This window comes from Carcharhinus amblyrhynchos, unplaced genomic scaffold (genome assembly GCF_965287045.1).
Source record: "Carcharhinus amblyrhynchos unplaced genomic scaffold, sCarAmb.v2.hapA scaffold_38, whole genome shotgun sequence".
NCBI classification, from domain to species: Eukaryota; Metazoa; Chordata; class Chondrichthyes; order Carcharhiniformes; family Carcharhinidae; genus Carcharhinus; species Carcharhinus amblyrhynchos.
In genome coordinates this window covers 1,141,266-1,161,339 of record NW_027649779.1, presented here as the reverse complement: position 1 = coordinate 1,161,339, position 20,074 = coordinate 1,141,266, and the positions used below count along the sequence as shown (strand labels likewise).

Below are 20,074 nucleotides of genomic sequence, written 5' to 3'. Positions count from 1 at the left end.
TTTCAATACACGTTTTAATCAGAAATGGTGACACAAAATATGTCTACACTGTGTATGTTTCACTGAGATATTGTTTTGTGCAGAACACGAGGTAAACACACTGTTCTAACGAAAAATCTGTTTATTCTGTAAGAAATTTTACAATTGCAGTAAATGGAGATCTGATCACATTCTTCAGATCCTCTCTGAATTGTGTCTGGGTCACTGCGTAAATGTATGTATTGGTGCAGCAACTCAGAAGTTGGAGCATAAATCCTAATTCCCGCACAAATGCAGGAATATAGAAGTGAATTAAGTTTACATAATATAATCGCTGACAAAAGGAGTGGATAAGTAAGACTGACCATAGTAGGATAAAATTTAATGATAGAGCAAATAGTAAGATAATGGATTTTCTTCTCTTCACTGTCTCTGGGTCCTTTGAAGTGTCCATACACTTGTGGCTCTGAAGTCTCCTGCGGAATTTGGTCGACCCTAGAATGTGTCTCATGGTGAAAACATTCAGCAACAGAATCAACAAAAAAGGAATGAATGGTGTTAAAATATAATGCAGATTTTCAACTGCTCCCCATGCTGCAGAAGAGAGGGCATCAAAGTCTACATAACAAAAATGGGGAGTATTCTGAATCTCATATCTATCACCATACATGAAATACCAGAAAATGTTCTTTACACTGAATAGCACACTCACAGTTCCGAGAACCACTGTTGCAGTTTTCTCAGTGCAGTATTTTATTTTCAGCTTCTGACAAGTAATAGCCACAAATCGATCAAAGGTGAATGTGACAGTGAACCAGACAGAGCAATCAGTGACTGCATAAAGCAGCACAGCATGGATATTACATATTTTAATGTGGTAAATGATTACAAATTCAAACTTAATGGGAATTTGCCTCAATATGAGATCGATAATAATGACCAGTAGATCCGCTGCTGACATGGAAATGAGGTAACGTATCACACTTTTGGAAAGACCACACTTCCCTCGTGACAGGATAAGAATCGTCAATACATTCACTGTAAGGAAGAGAAACACAATTTACTCGTATTTTAGACTGAGCACAAGAGAAGCAATCTCTCAGGATCCTCGGGAACAGCTGAAACATTTTTATTAAATCCACCTCAGAATAGAATGAGTCCACCTATTCTGCTCGAGACAAAGTTCACAGCAGAAAAGCCCCGCAATGATGTAGCCGGACGCCACATTCACCAATTAATAAAATCTCCAATTTGCTGCCTTCTTCAGATTTGTATATGGGGGAAAATGGTGCCAGCAGGTTTGGAGCAAATATTTCTGGTCTGGATGACTCTGCTTTGATTGTGCTGAAGGCTGTGCAGTTGAAAATGTTGAATCAGCTGATTTGGAATTGATTGTGAATCATAGGTGGCATTCTCTGGGTTGCTGCCTAGTACCAGCAGGGCTAGGAATAACGAGATCATGCAGCTGAATGCATGGTTGAGGGATTGGTGCAGGGTAGAGGGCTTTACTTTTGTAGACCACTGGGAGGTATTTATGAGAGAAGGGCAACTGTATAGGAGGGATGGGGAGAATTTGAATGGGAGAGAGACAAGTGTCTTAGCAGGGAGGTTAGCTGGGGTGTTTAGGAATGGTTTAAACTAATAGGAAGGCGGGGGGGGGGCGGGGTGGGGATGTGGCTGATAGCTCATTAGACACTGGGCCGGGAGTGAGTTGGGTGAAAGGAAAATTATCAGGGAGAAGGAGGTTCCAAGGGACGCTGGTGGGCTGGACTGTGTCTGTTTCAATGCGAGGAGTGTGACAGGAGAAACGTATCAGCTTAGGGCCTTGATGTTTCTGAGGAAGTTAGATGTGGTGGCAGTAACGGAGGCGTGGTTACGTGAAGGTCAGGACTGGCAGCTGAATGTTCCTGGGTATAAGTGTTTTAGGTGTGACACAGGAGGGTTGAGGAGACGTGGAGGGGTGGCGCTGTTAGTAAAGGAGCACATCACAGCATGCAGAGGGAGGACAATATGAAGGAGTTAGGGATTGAGTCGCTGTGGGTGGAGTTGAGGAATAAAAAGGGAGAGATTACGATGCTAGGGGTGTACTATAGGCCACCCAACAGCCCGAGGTCAGAGGAGGAAGGTATTTGCAGGTGCATTTTGGATAGGTGCAGAAGGAATAAGGTGGTTGGAGTGGGTGACTTTAATCTTCCTGGAGTGGACTGGAAGGGGCCTAGAGCTGGGGGTACAGAGGGAGAGGAGTTTGTAAAATGTGTGTTGGAAGGGTCCCTAGAGCAGTACGTAACTAGCCCGACTAGGGAGGGGGATATACTGGATTTAGTGTTGGGTAATGAGCCGGGGCAGGTGGTTGAGGTTGAGGTAGGCGAACATGTGGCTAACAGTGACCACAAGTCCGTCTACTTTAGCATAAAAATGGAAAGGGATGAGTGCTGTCCGAAGGGGAGGGTGCTGAACTGGGGGAAGGTGAGCTATAGCCGGATTAGGAGGGAGCTGAAGGACACTGATTGGGAGAGACTGTTAGCTGGCATGTCCACGGTTGGCACGTGGGAGGCTTTGAAGGGCAAACTGAAAATGTTGCAGGAAAGGCATGTGCCGGTTAAGCGGAAGGATGGGGAAGGTAGGATTAGAGAGCCGTGGATTACAGGAGGTATCGAAGACTTGGTCAGGAAGAAGAGGGAGGCATATGTTAGGTCAAAACAACTGGGTACGGAGAGTGCGCTGGAGGAATATAGAGAGAGTAGGAGGGAGCTAATAAAAAAGGGGAGTTAGAAGGGCGAAGAGAGGGCATGAAATGGCTTTGGCTGATAGGATTAAGGAAAATCCAAAAGCGTTTTACTCCAACATTAGGAGCAAGAGAGTGGTTAGAGGGAAAATTTGTCCTCTTAGGGACAAAGGAGGGGAGTTATGTATCGAGTCGGAGGGAATGGGGGAGATCCTGAATGAATACTTTGCGTCGGTATTCACGAAGGAGAGGGGTTCGGTGTCGTGTAGTGCCTTGGAGGGAGCTGTAGATCAGTGGAAGGAAATATCCATTACGACGGAGGAAGTGCTAAGGCTTTTAGGTAGCATAAAAACGGATAAAGCTCCGGGGCCTGATGGTATTTATCCCAGGCTGCTTAGGGAGATGAAAGATGAAATTGCTGGGCCTCTGACGCAAATCTTTGTCTCTTCTTTGGACACAGGTGAGGTCCCAGAAGACTGGAGGGTAGCTAATGTTGTACCGCTGTTTAAAAAAGGTAGTAGGGATAACCCTGGTAATTATAGACCAGTGAGTTTGACATCGGTGGTAGGAAAATTATTGGAAAAAATTCTTAGGGGTAGGATGTATGAGTATTTGGAGCGTTGCGATCTGATTAGGGATACGCAACATGGCTTTGTTAGAGGGAGTCTTGCCTTACGAATCTGGTAGAATTCTTTGAGGAGGTGACAAAAGCGGTTGACGATAGGAGAGCCGTTGATGTCATCTATATGGATTTCAGTAAGGCGTTTGACAAAGTCCCTCACGGTAGGCTGGTAGAAAAGGTTAAGGCACATGGGATACAAGGCAGGTAGCTAGGTGGATTGAAAACTGGCTGGGCAATAGGAGACAGAGGATAGTTGTCGAGGGGACCATTTCGGGCTGGAGGCCAGTGACCAGTGGTGTGCCGCAGGGCTCAGTACTGGGACCTCTCCTCTTTGTAGTATATATAAACGACTTGGAAGAGAGCGTAGGTGGTGTGATCAGCAAGTTTGCAGGTGACACCAAGATGGAAGGGTTGGCAGATACCGAGGAGGAATGTCAGGTGACACAGCAGGATATAGATAGGTTGGTATATTGGGCAGATAGATGGCAGATGGAATTTAATCCTGACAAATGCGAGGTGAAGCATTTTGGAAGGAATAATGCAGAGAGGAGCTACGTGATAAAAGGTAGACCGATTAGGAGTATAGAAATACAGAGGGACCTGGGAGTGCAGGTTCACAAGTCTATGAAGGTGGCGACACAAGTAGAGAAGGTTGTGAGGAAAGCTTACGGAATGCTAGCCTTTATAGGAAGGGGTATAGAGTATAGGAGCTGCCGCCTAATGCTTCACTTGTACAGAACGTTGGTTAGACCGCATTTGGAGTACTGCGTCCAGTTCTGGTCACCTTACTACCGGAAGGACGTGGAGACTCTGGGGAGGGTGCAGGGGAGGTTTACCAGGATGTTGCCTGGCATGGAAGGACTGAGTTACGAGGAAAGGTTGGAGAAACTGGGACTCTTCTCCTTGGAAAGACGGAGATTAAGGGGGGACATGATAGAGGTGTATAAAATACTGAAGGGAATAGATAGAGTCAATAGTGGTAGGCTGTTCCCTAGATTGGGGACAATTATGAGAGGTGACGATCTAAGGGTGAGGGGGGAGAAGTATAATTTGGATATGAGAGGAAGGTTTTTCACGCAGAGGGTCGTGGGGGGATGGAACGCGCTGCCGAGTAGGGTGGTGGAGGCAGGCACGTTGGACTTGTTTAAGGTTTACTTAGATAGACACATGAGCGAAAAAAGGATGGAGTGTTATAGTAGAGGGTATTAAATAGGATCAGAGCCTCAGGAAAAAAACGGAAATGTAGAATTACATGTTAACGTTTTCGTCTTTTTATTCCGCAGGTGTTGGTCCACCTTGTTGTCAAACGAGGGGCATGCACACGATGGGTCGTGCGTGGGCTGCTCTTGGAGGTTCCGGGAGTGGTCTAGTACTTCGTGTAGGTGTGTATGCTTAATCCTGGACCAGTAGACGGGCGCCGCAACAGCTCAGTGACTAGCACTGCTAGCTGTGCAGATACATGGATTTGGGCCTGTGTCTGTGGGAGTTTGCGCATTCTCCCTGTGGTTGCGTGGGTTTCCTCCGGGTGCTCCGGTTTCCTCCCACACCCCAAAGATGTGCTCTTAGGCTGATTGGTGTACCAAATTGACACTATTCTCCCCTGAATCTGGCTAAGTTACGGGTTCCACTCACATACACACAGGGCAGGGTAGGTCTGGGAGGATGCGACGGCACGGGCTCGTTGGGCCGAAGGGCCTGTTTCCCGTGCTGGGTTGTTCTTTGTTCTTTGTTCTTTATAATACTGGAAACCATGTTACATTACGACGACCGTAAAGTGGAAAGATTGAAAGTGAATGTCAGGTAGTGTGAGGAAAGTTGTGTGGCAAGGGGAAGCGTTTCCAGTGCATTCACAGCTACAAATCATAAAGGTTACACAGAATGATATCAATAACTGGGTAACATGGACAAGGACAATGAACACAGAGAAATATGACTTACCAGTGACACCAACTACAGCAAGGATCGGGTAGTAAATCCTTTGGCTATCGTAAAATACCCAAACGATACGAAGCTCAAGTGGTATAATCCAGAACATGGCTCTGAAATTCAATGATCGCTGGCTGTACTAGAGACCACTCCCAGTTAAACAATATTGCATAGACAGTGACAATTCCTATTTATAAATCTTCTAATGTCCCCATTGAAACATTTAAACCGTGTGCTGAGGGACATGAATCACAGTCTCTGAACAAACAAGGTGACTTCATCTTTTCTTGCAAATTACATGGTTACTGTCCTTTTAACTCATGCTAAAAAATCCGAATGAAGGCAAACATTTTGGTTCATGCACTTTGACAAAATAGAGGAACATTGATTAACAATGTGCTGTCGAACTGAAGAGAGTTGAAACCATTGTGAATATTGCTGTCACACATTGTCAGCCTATCCGTTTTCCAGCAGATCTCTAAAGATGGATAAGCCAACAGCGGGAACAAAATCGTGAGGCTGAAATCATTTTGTATGCAGGAACATACAACAGAATGGTTGTCAGTAAATACTTACATATTAAATGTTCTTCAGTTGAAACACATGAACTGTTTGGTGTTTCCATGCATTCAGGGAAGGCAGAGATGGGGTAAAGGTTATCAGTGGGAAAACTGAAGGGGAATTGCTAAAAAAGATAATTTCTCCAAAGGGGGTTATTAGAAAATAGAATATTAAAAAAAAACACCCAAATGTCTATGATATTTCTTAGACATAGAACCATAGAATTCCTACAGTTCAGAAAAAAAGGCCAGCTGGCCCACCGAGACTGCATCCCACCCAGGTCCTCCCCTCTGCCCTATCCCCGTTAGCTCCACACATTTTCCATGGCTGATCCACATACTCTAAGGGAAAATAACGGGCAATTTTGCATGGCCAATCCAACTAATATGATCTGTTGTAATATAAATGAGGGACGGGTTTTGTGCAGTCATCCAGAGACAGAGCCGAATGCACCAGATATCGATACAGCACCTGTACTAATATGAATGCAGACTGGGTCCAGTTCAGTCATTACTGAGAGAGTGTATACAGTATATTACTAACCAGCCTGGTGTTTTCTCATCTAAGTAGAGACATGACATACTCAGTTTTGACAAAGACAAGGTCTTTGTGAAGGATAAAATGTGAAGGATAAACTTGCATTTGGTGAATAAAAAGTCTGAAATACAATAAAAAGCAGGTGATTCATTAATAAATGAACATTTTAAAGAGCTTTTATCAGCTTCCCTGGTGGTGTAGTGGTTAGGATTCGGCACTTTCACCACCACGGCCTGGGTTCGATTCCTGGTCAGAGAATGTAGATTTATTGTTCTGCCACAATCGTGCGTTACTTCCAGGTCTGCAACTGTCAGAATCAATATGAAGGAGATTTCCTTGTTTGTGTCTGAATTGGAAAAGTCACATGTAAAGAATCAAAAAGAAAATAAGAGAGCGATAAGCTGGAAAGTGCTGATGGTACAAAATGCTGATAAGGGTTAAAATCTGGCTGTTAATGGGGGAAATTTTATTGTTTCCACCGACAAATATCTGCAGGTCTGGGTCCAAATCTCTGCTTCAATGACAAGAAAACTTTTAATTGAATGAAATAGTAAACTCTCCCACCCCCAGTGAAGTGGAGGCAGTTTTCACTCAGAAACCAGTAACTGTGAGTTTAACAATGTGGGAAGGAGAAAGACTCAGTTTGAGCGGAGTTTGCACGTTCTCCCCGTGCCTCCGTGGGTTTCATCCGGGTGTTCCGGTTTCCGTGTCAAAGATGCGTGGTTTAGTTTGATTGGCCATGACAAATTGATCCTAGTGTCAGATGGATTAGAAGGGTAAATATGTGGGTTTACGAGGAATAGGGCGTGGGTGGGATTGTTGTGGGTGCGGACTCGATGGGTCCAGTGGCCTCCTTCTGGAGGAATCAAAAGAGGTAATGCAAATATACATTGTTTTGGATGAAACAGCAGGTCAACTAAATGTATTTTCACTGCCATGTAAAAGCGGACCTGACATCTGCACTGAAATGTGATGAGGTTGGAAAAACTCAGGACGTCACATGGCATGTGTGCATCGGGAAACAAAGATAAACCTTCACCTCCATCACCTTTCATTAACATTGGGAATGTTTAGAAATAGAGGAAGTTTTTTAAAAAGCGAAATCCAACAAGGAGGAAATAGAACAACACCTGGCAGGGTGGAAATTGCGGTGGGTATTTAGTCTGTTGCAGTTTGTGTTAATTGATGTTTGAAAACAGTGCGAGATAAAATGCAGGACTGTTTAGCAGAGAGCACAGAAAACCCGCAACGGGATCCTGCCGAAACCCGGGATTGAACCCGGGAACCTTTAGATCTATCAGTCTAACGCTCTCCCAACTGAGCTATTTCGGCTGGCTGGTAAATTGGTAGCTTCCGTCTCCCAAATATCTAAGAGAGCAATGATTTCTGCCCATTCGTTAATGCATCATTTTCAGGTGTTGATCTGATTTGCTTTAAACGTCATGAATACTTTTTTTTCTCGAACATGTTATTCCAAAACTTTAATGCAGTGGGAAACATCATTATTCATTTTGACAGGAGGAACCAGCAAAGACAATGTAATATCAATTACTGTGGGCAAAAGAATGGCTTCTGGAGCCAGTCTAATTGTTTCTCCGGTAACCCGGATCTGCTTGCCCTGAGGTCATCACCCTGTTTCTGTAGTACGGTGGTTATCACAAGACCCAGATTAATTCTGTAAATATCTGGGTAGAAATGGGAATGATGGGATGTGTACACGATCCGATTTCAGTTTCAGTTAGAAAAATCAAGCCCATCACCTTAATTCTTGGGCAGGCAATGCAGTCTCACTGTTTGTAATCCTGTTATTTATATCATGAAGTGGAGACGCCAGTGTTGGATTGAAGTGGGTACAGAAAGCATTCTCACAACACCAGGTTAAAGTAAAACAGAATAATTTTGAATTACGAGCTTTTGGAGCGCTGCTCCTTCATCAGAGTGTTTAACTCGGCACTCAGAAATTCACTGTGTGTGTGTGCTCTCGAAAGGGGCCACTTGCACACACTGCTTTACACCAGCAAATTGTTCAGTTGGTAATGTTTCTGTTCGTTGTTCTTGACGAAAACGACCCAGTACACAAACCTGCATTCAATCTGAGCTGTGAGACCAAAACACAAATCCACTTTGGCAGCGGTGGGATTCGAACCCACGCCTCCGAAGAGACTGGAGCCTTAATCCAGCGCCTTAGACCGCTCGGCCACGCTACCACGTGGAGCTAGGATCACAATAATGATATTTGATGATAATGTTACTGAAATTCATTAAAAGCAATGGAACTTGGAACGGCCATCAGGAGGATTGAGCCTGCTCCTTTGCTGATTCAGGTAAGTCTGAACTGAGTAACAAACAGAAATCATCTCACCTCAGAAACACAAGGAGCTGCACACAGTAACATGCAGTGAAGGGCCGGCATCATTTAAACTGTCCTTAACCACGTCTCTTCCCAATTTCTGCCAGAAATGACAAGATAACCTCCTGTTGGATTTGCTCGGAGTCTGCACTTCAGGACACGAGGCGCGATTACGTTTTGTATGTTCATCCAGGTAACAACTCACATGTGTTTTCTGAGGTTGGATCGGAGCAATAAATTTTCAATTTCAGACCAGTAATCCGAACAGCAGGGAAAGACTCAAACTCAGACCAGCAGCTTACAGCGTGTTTTAGAATTTACTTTATCCACGCTGCTTTTGTTACTTTAATTTTCACACCAGACCACTTTCATCACAAACAGATTTCTCCCGCAAAATGGCAGCTTCTGATTCAACCATGATGTGTTCGGCCAATGAAAACATTACATGAACACTCCGACAGTTCGAAACCGAACAGAAATATTTCCAAATGTTTTTCAATGCAGATGAGGGAAAAGTTTCGTTATTCAGTGTCAATATAAACGGTGAAATCTGACTCATTAGCAGACAGATTTTACATTGCAACATCTCAATCGTTAGTACTTTGCAGTCTATCACTGCCCTTCCCTTTCTGTGTTTGTTTTTGAACTGTTCTACATGTGAAATTTCCAGCTCTGATAGAATCTTGCAAATCTCACTCGGCTGATTCCAATAGATCTGCTTTCGATCGGAGAGGAAATCAGATTATTATTAATGGTTTCTGAGATCAAATAATCTTCCTCAGCGCGAATTGAAACCACGCATCAGTGGGGAAGTGCTGAACACAAACCATTGAACTACCAGGGAAACCAGTGAATAGTAGTTTCCAAACTGACTTAACACAAATCCCTTTGCTTCTTATTTTCATTTAGGTTTTTTTTTCACTTCTGACACTTTCTATTTTGAAAATGTCCAGTTGGATGGAACATGATTGCCCCTTTCAGCCAATGACAGCACGGATTGAGCTGGGTCATGGAATTGATAGTGAGGTGAAATGGTCTCATAAGCTGCTGGAGTTTAGAAGTGAGGGACGAATCTGATCGAGGTATATACAATTCTAAATGGATTGATAAATAAAGGTAGACCCAAAGATTCTTCTTATGGGGCAATCTAAAATAAGAGGTCATATGGATAGTTTGAGGGTCGGTAGATTTAAAACTGAGATGAGGAGGGACTATGGCCTGGGAACCTTAGTAGTTAGTAAAATTAATATTTGAAAGTTTCTGGCGAGGGACCACATTTTACAACTTTATGAATGGGGACATTCAATGTTTAGACATAAAAAATGGCGACACGGTAGCACAGTGTTTAGCACTGCTGTTTCACAGCTCCAGAGTCCTGGGTCCGATTCTCAGCTCCGGTCACTGACTGTGTGAAGTTTGCACATTCTCCTCGTGTCTGTTTGGGTTTCCTCCAGGTACTCCAGTTTCTTCCCACAGATGTGCGGGTTAGGTCGATTGGCCATGCTAAATTGTCCCTTAGTGCCCAGGGATGCACAGGTTAGAGAGATTAATGGGTTTACAATGTAGGGATATGGGGGTCGGACCTGGGTGGGATTATATTCGGTGCAGACTTGAAGGGTCTCTTTCTGCACTGTAGGGTTCTATGATTCTATGAAAAAGGTACTTGCTTGGACTCAGGATCATGTGCTTATTCTGTCTTAGCAATGAGCCGGTGGGAATGTTCACTTTGACCTCTCGATGAGTCTCCTTAGTTCCACAGCACAGGGAAGCGAGTTCAGTCAAGATAGAATCAGCATCCAAATTAAATGGACGAATGTGGTATCATGCAGTGAAGAAAGATGCGATTGTCAGAGAAACCTGTCAACACTTATTATTGTTGTATGTTTACTGAGTGTAATTGATTTTAAACTAATATGAGACGGGAATGATCGGTAAGAAAAGCGATAATTGATTTGTTATTCGTGTTACATGAATAACATGTTAGATTCATTGGAAAGGTTCTGCTGCTCTATTCCAGGACGATTTAACCCTTTTGGTGATCGCCGAACATTTGTGCGTTTTGTTTTTGTTTTCAACAAGTGTTACATCCTTATACAGACATATCTTTTCCGTGAGTTTTATATTCTCTGTAGTTAAATACAGTATTGGTCATCACAAATTATCCCACAACATTTAGTAATAATTTGAAATTTTGGAATCAATGATGTGCAGATATGAAGTACAGCTCAGCCTCTTGGTTTCACCTCATATTTTGCATCTCTGTTTTGTATGTGTGCTCTATCTAGCTCGTAGTTTGCTTGCCTTGGAATTATTTAATCGGAGGACATATTGAGAGATTCATTCTGTCAGCCCACGTTGCAGCAACACTGATAGTGTTTATAAGGCACAGTGTAAAGGAAACTATCTTCGGGCTACAATATCCTGCATTGGCCTCTGAAGAACCAGAGCCTTTGCTGTTTAGAATTACCTGAAACTCGTCAGTGACAGACCGGTTTATGAATGAAATCACCGAGGTCTCCTCCTTCTTCACTCATTCTGATCTCTGGATGTTATCCTAAAAAGGCAGAGATGAAGGTGGCTTTACACAGTTGGGTCACTGGGTGGCGCAGTGGCTCTTTCACAAAAGGGTTTTGTGTTAAACCACATCCCACACATGACTGCGGGAACATGCCTGTCTGGGAAAGGGGGCAACCCTATAGTTGGGAAACTGGAGCCGAGTGGATGGGTTTTGGAGCACGGAATTAAGCCAAGCCAGAGACAGTTTTATTTTTATTTAAAATTGATTTAAAAATTCAGAGAATATTTTACAGAGTTTTTTTTAATTTAGCAAAGTGAACATAGCGATCGAGCTTCACATTGAGAACAGAACACATGCACAGGGAATCCGTCAATATTTGTACAACTGTTACATACACCACAAAGAGAATAGAGACCTTAATAGAAAGAGGAATTAACAGATGTGAATAAGGGATGAGAAAAGTCACTTTTGTATACATGAAATTTAAACTATGGGAAAACTATTAACACAGTAAAAAGTCTGACAACACCAGATTTTAGTCCAACCGATTTATTTGATAGTAAACTCACAAGCTTTCGAGGGGACTCCCTCTTCGTCAGGTGAATGGAGATTTCTGGCCTCGGACAGAGCATAGCTCAACAGGGATCTTGGGTTCAAGTCGCACTATCTGTAACACCCGTGACTTGCCTGGGTTTGCAAAACCTCACTCACTGTGCTGACTGGAGACAATACAGATCTCTTTAACCTGTGATCAGTGCTCCTTCCACACACATTGTCGGCCACTTTAGGACTTGAACAGCAGGTTAGGTATAAAGATTCGCATTCTAATCAGTAATCTCTAAACTGTCTGTGCTTTATATGCTCTGTCCGAGGCCAGAACTCGCCATTCACCTGACGAAAAGGGAGTCCCCTCGAAAGCTTGTGAGTTTACTATCAAATAAATCGGTTGGACTAAAATCTGGTGTATTCAGACTTTTTACTGTGTTTACCCCAGTCCAACGCCGGCACATCCACATCATGAAAACTATTAACTGCAGTTACATTATAACAAAAAAAAAGTCTCGCACTTACTCACGCTCGAAACTGAAATAACATTTATGATTGCCTCAGCTACAGATTCAGAATGATAAACTGTGAGAATAGAATAACCGAGAGCAGATATTGCATTTGAGTCAAAGAGAGATCTTCATAATCAGCCCAGAGTCAAAATATTCAACCCATCATTTAATCTGTAAAATAAAGAGACGATATTGAAGCAGATGTTTCTGATGCGGGACATTAATGTTGGCGTTGAAATATTGAGAGATTTTTCAAATCCATTCTGCCAGTTTGAAATGTGAGTGAATTGAATCATCTCACCTTCACCAGAGTGACGGCAGTGCTGTAGAAAATGCTCAGGAAGAACAGGACGATGAACGTGGAAGCGGTTGTCCAGATGTTCCTGTTATCATCCTCATTGCCTTCAATCCAGTCGGTGGGGTCTAGGGAACGGAGACCAGGAAAGGAAATTAGATTACTTTATTTATCCAGGGAATCTTATTGTTACTTTCTCTTTCCCCGTTCTCCGTCATAAGTTGTTAATGTATTCTCTTGTATAATTTTCAATATATATCTACTTTGAAATTCAGGACACTCAGTAACCGACCTCCGTAATTATTTTCACACCTGATCTTTATGCACATTCCTTGGATAGTCCATGTCAGAAAGCACTGAAGATGTTTCCTTGAGTATCAGTTCATTTTTGATCAATTTGGCACTATCCCTCATTGAAGAATATTATTACTGATATCGAGGAACCTTCACTGATCAATGATTGTTTCCACAGATGGTTACTCATCTGTAAACTGTGAACGCTGTTGTTTAAGAACTGGGATGTAATTTCTGATCTTTTCTTATTTGTGGTGTTAATGGTTAGAAGATCACTAGCTTAATTCAGTTTCTCAACGTGTTTTCGGTGCAATGTACATTGAGCTAGTTGTCGGTAGATATGTCCATTAAAATTCATGTTTAAATTTTACTTTCATCATTTACCTACCATTTGTATTTAAGATTTTGCATTTGTGTGCATGTGCATGGTCATCTCGTGTTCTGCATTAATCTTTGGCTCTGAGTTAATATATGTACAAGAACGTTAGTATACGCGTTCATTTGCCTGTGTTGATTTGTGCAGTTGTGTGTCTGCATTTGTGTGTCTATTTTATTCTTCTGTCATTGTGTATGTATGACTCTATTATTGTGTTAAGTCGATGTATATTTATTAATGCCACCCTTAACGGGTGCACATGTGTTTATGCCTGTTGCTATGTGTAAATTTCTGTCCTTCTAGCAATGCTTGTTTCCCTTTCTGTGTGCGTCTGTTTCCCCATGTGTCTGCGTGTGTACCTGTCAACATGTATGCATATACGTGTTGATAGTTCTCTATAACTTTGTCTTGAAGTTTTTGCTTTGAAATTTCTTAATGTGTGCTATGGTGTTATGTGCTGTATGAGCATGAGAATGTTTGTGTCTACATGTTTGCGTGCAAATGTTTTGCTGTCAGTTCATCCATATAAAGTCTGCTTATTTGTTTATTCTTATTTCCATATATGTTTGTTAGCATGTATAACATTGTATGTCTCGATATCCATATTCCTGTCAGTGTGAATGTGTGCTATTTGAGTATATGTTATTGTTTGCGTATTTATGTGGATCTGCATGCCTGTGCAGATCTGTCTGTGTTGTGCCTATGCATGTATGTGTTTGTGTTTGGGTCTGTGTACGTACTCACATAAATGTATGTACTTGAGTGATTTATGTGTACACGTGTGCGTGCGTTTGTCTATACTTGATTGTGCGCGTATGTTGCTGTGTTAGTGCCTGTTTGTACAAACACAAGTCTATATATTCGTGTGTGTGTGTGTGTGTGTGTGTGTGTGTGTGTGTGTGTGAGAGAGAGAGAGAGAGAGAGAGGGAGGGAGAATGTGGGGGTGTGTGTGTGTGTGTGTGTGCGTGCCGATGTTTATTTGTGTGTGGATATATTTGTGCATGGGTGATTTTTTTTTGTGTGGGTGTATTTGTGTCTATTTGTGTAAGTGTGTATTTTTGTTTAAGTATGTGTTGTCCATGAGTGCATTTGTGTGCACATTCATATTTCTCTGCACGTGTGTTCGTTTGTGCAAGTATTGCATGCATCTATGTTGTGTGAAATTGTATCGTTGTGTATGCACGTATCTGTGTGGTTTTGTGCATGTGTACGTGTTGTGCATTTGAGTGTTTCTGTGCCTGTATTTGAATGCACCTGTCCGTATTTCTGGATTTGTGCATGGTTTTGTGTGTGCGTATTTGAATGTGTCTTTCTATATTTGCATGCATATTTATGAATATGTGTATTTGTGCATATATTTATGCATTTGTGTCGATGTGTGTGTGTGTTTGAGTGTGTACGCCTATGTGTGTATTTATAATTGTGACAGTTTTGGGCAGTATTGTCAGTGTGTGTATTTGCTAACTCTTGCTTCAATTTTCACCGCCAATCAATAACTGAACATGATCCAGTCAATACGAATAATGGAGCACATTTTCAATGTGTTGCTGTATAAATTTATTTTGTCTGAGTGCCGCCGTGATATCAGGAGAAAGAATAAAATAATTCATTGATGCATCTCAGAAATCTTAGTGGCAGAACAGTGAAAACTGGGGAGGGTTCTATTACTTGTTTAAATTTGTATTATGGGGAATCAATCCCAGCACATGAAAAAGAATGTTGAAACATGTTTAAATTGTGTTGCGTAAGGTTATGTGTATTACGATGATGAAGTTAATGATATTTAAATACCAGCAGCGGGTAAACTAGTTTGTGCTATTGGCAACTGGGTCCTTATAGTAGAGAGCTGGTCCCTTCCAAACACGCTACTTAGGGAGAGGGAGGACAGTGAGCTCAGAGTTTCCCTCTCTCTACCCAGTGATGCGATGTATCTGATGGTTCTAACCACTGAGGTGATGGAGGTGCAGTGGATTAAATAATGACATTTCTCCTCTTTTCATTGAGGAAGTTGTGGAACATGGGTTAGGTATTGATCCTCCTCTCTCTTTGAGTAGGAATCCGGTAGGTTAACAATTTCACTCTCCCTCTCTCTGATGGGAGGATTGTTGTTCCATGTTTCTGTGTGACCCTCACTTCAGTTCCCATTAGGTGTGGTGTAGCAGCAGAAAGCTGACATCAATAGATAAAGGCATGGACAATGAGGGAAGCAGGAACTCAGAAATATACATGTTGTGTTTGTCAGAAATGTTGAAATTGTCGGATTTTTCCTCAGCGGGAGGAAAGTCAGTGAAGTTACTTTGCAGAATTCTGTAATGGATGTGCTCTACTCTATTTCTAACCCAGGGTGTGTCTGCGCTGGGAACACTGATTCAACAAGATTTGGACTCGGGACCCTAAAATATCTGACTCAAACCAAAGGTATAATCGAAGTGAAACTGGAAAAAATCAATTAAACAATTGGGTATTTCATCTATCGTTAGAGGCAAATGATTTTATTATCTTTATTGTAGTTTTTAATGTAACCGAGTGATTCTCATTGACATGAATTAACCGTGTCCATCAGTGCAAGGGAAATGTTCACAAAACTGGGTTTACCACTGGATTTGTCAACTGTTCTGTTGATGATCTTCAAGGGGATGGCTTCATGTCCCACCACACAGGAGTAAGAAGCGCCGCTGGACCATTCCTCTGCTGCAATTGATAACAGGCTGTACATGAAGAAGGAGCTATTGCCGTTCTCCGCCACCGCCTCGGTGTTCCTGTAATTCCCGGGATTCACCGGCTTGTCGTTGACGGTCCACTTGACGAAGATCTCTCGGGGGGAGAAACCTCTCACTAAGCAGCTGAGAGAGACGAATCTCTGAGCGGAGACTTCTTCTGCCGAGGGCAGGAGGACAGAGACGACCGGTTCCCGCGGATTTGGATCTGCAGAAAATGTACAATAAATGTCAATAAACTGGAGAATTCTGGAGACAATGAAGCCACTGGTTAGATATCAGGAAAACGTGCTTCGCTTCTGATTTTAACTGTTCCCAGTTTTGATTTGCAGCTTGGAGGAGAGGTGAACACAATTGTTTTCTTAAATAACTCAGGGGGGGCGGAGTGGAAAGATTCAGAAAGTTTACAGCACAGAATCAGGCCATTCGGCCCAACTGATCTACTTTTTCTTTTTGGTTTTCTGGTTTTTATGCTCCACATCAGGCTCCTCCCTTCTTCTTCGATCTAAACCCAATAACATCGCCTTCAGTTCACTTTTCACTCATCAACACATCAAACTCCCCATAAACATATCAATCGGCCCAGAGTCGTTTAGTTCAGGGGAGAACATTAATGCACTGAATACTAAACATTGACGAGTACACTTTCACTGGAGATAGACACAGTGATGCATTTACGTAGAAACATAGAACAGTACAGCACAGTACAGGCCCTTCGGCCCTCAGTGTTGTGCCGAGCTATGTCCGAACCCAAGATCAAGCTATCCCACTCCCTATCATTCTGGTGTGCTCCATGTGCCTATCCAATAACCGCTTGAAAGTTCCTAAAGTGTCCGACTCCACTATCACAGCAGGCAGTGCATTCCACACCCCAACCACTCTCTGAGTGAAGAATCTACCTCGGACATCCCTCCTATATCTCCCACCATGAACCTTATAGTTAGAACCCTTAGTAACAGCAACATCCACCCAAGGAAATAATCTCTGAACATCCACTCTATCAATCCCCCTCACCATCTTATAAACCTCTATTTAGTCGTCTCTCATCCTCCTCTGCTCCAAAGAGAAAAGCCCCAGCTCCCTCAACCTTTCCTCATAAGACCTACCCTCCATCCAGGCAGCATCCTGGTAAATCTCCTCTGCACTCCACTATCACAGCAGGCAGTGTGTCACTCTCTCCAATGCTTCCACATCCTTCTTAGAGTGAGGTGACCAGAACTGAACACAATATTCCAAATGTGGTCTCACCAAGGCCCTGTACAGTTGCAGCATAACCCCACGGCTCTTAAACTCAAACCCCCTATTAATAAACACTAACACGCTTTAAGCCTTCTTCACAGCTCTATCCACTTGAGTGGCAACCTTCAGAGATCTGTGGATATGAACCTCAAGATCTCTCTGTTCCTCCACATTGCTCAGAACCCTGTCGTTGACCCTACATTTATTGTTTCAATCTCTCAGCTCACCTGTTTCCTTGTGGATAGATGTTCTTAGAGGAGTCGGCAGATCCTGATGGCTCACCACGCACTCAAACACAGCCGCACTCAGCCAGGCTTGTGTGGAGATGCTTAATTTGCTGATCACGCTGTCACGATCCGCTCCGGGCTTTCCGGCAATCTCTGATTTCCAATACTTCCTGTCTCGGATCCAGGACACGTTAACTCCATCAGGAGGATGAGAAATGATGCAGGTTAAGGTCGCGGTCGCCTCCAGTAAGACCTGTTCTATTGGTGGTGGCTGTATCTTCACTGTGGTATCAAGGCACAGAGGAGGATCTGTGAATGAGAAATGGAAATGAACCCTAGTTCCCCTTCAGAAGCAGGACAGCAGTCTTCAGCCTGAAGGAGACAAAGTCGCCTTCAATATATCAATCTCTAACTATCGCCTTTCACCTTCCATGGCGAATGGGAAACCAGCTTGCTCTATGGAATTATTCCCTGTATTAAATATTGGAGCAGCGGTAACATTTCCATGAATCAGGATTGGCGAATTCCCAAACAAACACACCATCCTGAACTCAGGGAAAAAGTACTGACCGTTGGTTTATCAATAGGGTGGATGCACTTTCTAATATTTTACCCCTGTGCTGTGACCTGTGAAACAGTCTCACACCTACTGTCTCTCCAAATTTTACCAGCTGTCTCAGGAACAAGCTGACATCAAGGCCACCTCGCTCACTATGTTGCTTCAAACCGAAAGGTGGCACTCTTTTAAGGGGAGGCAGTGGCATATGGTGTTGTCAATGAACTTATAACCTCGGGCTAAGACTCTGGGGACACATATTCGAATCCCATCATTGCAAATGTGAAATTTGAATTTTGTAAAAATCTATAATTAAAAGTTGAAATGATTCTCATGAAGCTATTGCTGTAAAACCCCTCCTCGTTCACAAATGCTCCTGAGCAAAATCAACCTGCTGTCTTTATCTGGCCTGGCATGCATGTGACTCCAGATTCACAGCAACGTGAGTGACACTTCAGTGCCCTCAGGTTTGGGAAATAAATGCACATCTCAGGAAGGGATAACAAAAAATTGTTTTTTCTGATGAAATTCTGAATGAAATATTGTCCTAATGCAGCAAACTACATGACAATAACTTACAAGTTGTTCTATGCTTTGTACCAACTTTAATAGATCCCTAATTCTGATTAACATCAGAATGATATATGTTGTCCTCTGTTTGAGTCTCTTACCCTGAGATGCGCTGATGTCCAGACGCTGAGTGTGCCCTTGATGAGTGACCTGGCAGGTATAGACCGCTTTGCTGAACCATTCCCCAGCGGAAACTGTCAGCCGACTGCTGGCCGAGAAGTTCCCGTTCATTTCACAGGGGGGAGAGGTGACAATTCCTGAATGCGTGGGTTTCCCATTCTTCAGCCAACTCACTTCCATTGACCCTGGCTGGAAATCGATGATTAAACAGACGATGATTGCGAATTTCCTGTTTGAGATGTCTTTACTGGAACTCACGGTGATGATAACAGTTGGATGGATCACAATCGGAGGGCCTTCAGAATAAAAAAACAGATCAGTCATTTCCTGCAGAAGATGTGGATCAATTAAACTTTTGTCAACAGAGGGTAGTAAGGGCGTGGAATGCCCTGCCTGCAGCAGTTGTGGACTTGCCAATTTTAAATGGTCAGTGGATAGGCGTATGGATAACATTGGAATAGTTTAGGTTAGAGGGTCATTAGATTGGTTCCACTTGACGGCGCAACATCGAGGGCCGAAGGGCCTGTACTGCGCTGGAATGTTCTATGTTCTATGTTCTAACTCATTTGCAGTCAATAGACACTAACTGGACCAATCCAGAGGGCAAGATTATGCACATCTATTTAAATGAGTTATAACCAAGGACCTACATGTTAATCACAGTGTTTCTGTTTTACACAAACTCCACAACACTTACATGGCATTTCAACACTCTTGACTGTGTTGATGTGTCGAACCTCACAGTCAATTGTGGGGCATTCTCCCGCTGAGTCGCTGATGGTTAACTGGCTGCTCATGGTGTAGGTTCCATCCGTATTTCTCACTGACGGGAACGTCTTAGACCCAATGGTAAACGGCTGCCCTTTTCTCTTCCAGGTTAGTTTGGCAACATCTGGAGAGTAATTCATCGCCAAACATCCGAAGGTGATGGAGCCGTCGGAGTTCTGTTGCTGACAGGGGGAGACCAGGCCGTAGAGAGTGGGCGCAGATGGTGTCGCTGGGAAAGAATAGCCAATTGAACAAGTTAGACTTGTGCGTTTATTAAGTCAACAAACATATTGTTACAAATAGGTTTCTGTATTAGATATAGCTCTTGGTGTTAAAGGGATGAAGGGATGTGGGTAGTAGGTGTGATCAGGATAGTGATGAGCTCTGACCAAAGTGAATGGCGGAGTAGGCTCCGAGGGCCAAATGGCCAACTCCAGCTTCTATTTTCTATGTTTCTATCTCGAACATTGATTAGCATTATGAACTTATCCCCAATATTTCCCGATTAAATCTTTCATCCGCCTTTGAGATGATGTTACTTCTATCATTTGGGAATTGTCATCTCTGTAGAAACTCATATCCCTGTCTCCACTTCTATCAAATTAGGAAGAAAAAAAAACACATTCTGTTAGTCTC

The 20,074-nt window shown here is 43.0% G+C and overlaps 1 protein-coding gene and 2 non-coding genes across 3 annotated transcripts in view; all 3 read right to left on the bottom strand.

The window, feature by feature from the left end:
• LOC145362362 (Ig heavy chain Mem5-like) overlaps positions 1–20,074 on the bottom strand; it is a 35,161-nt gene that overhangs the window by 3,319 nt on the left and 11,768 nt on the right. Inside the window, exon 4 of the mRNA XM_080218425.1 lies at positions 19,368–19,667. Within this exon, the coding sequence (XP_080074551.1) occupies positions 19,368–19,667 (300 nt within the window). The remainder of the gene's footprint in view (positions 1–19,367; positions 19,668–20,074) is intronic.
• On the bottom strand, positions 7,608–7,682 carry trnai-gau (transfer RNA isoleucine (anticodon GAU)). Its single transcript has one exon. It is a non-coding gene; the product is annotated as a tRNA-Ile (tRNA).
• On the bottom strand, positions 8,476–8,557 carry trnal-aag (transfer RNA leucine (anticodon AAG)). Its single transcript has one exon. It is a non-coding gene; the product is annotated as a tRNA-Leu (tRNA).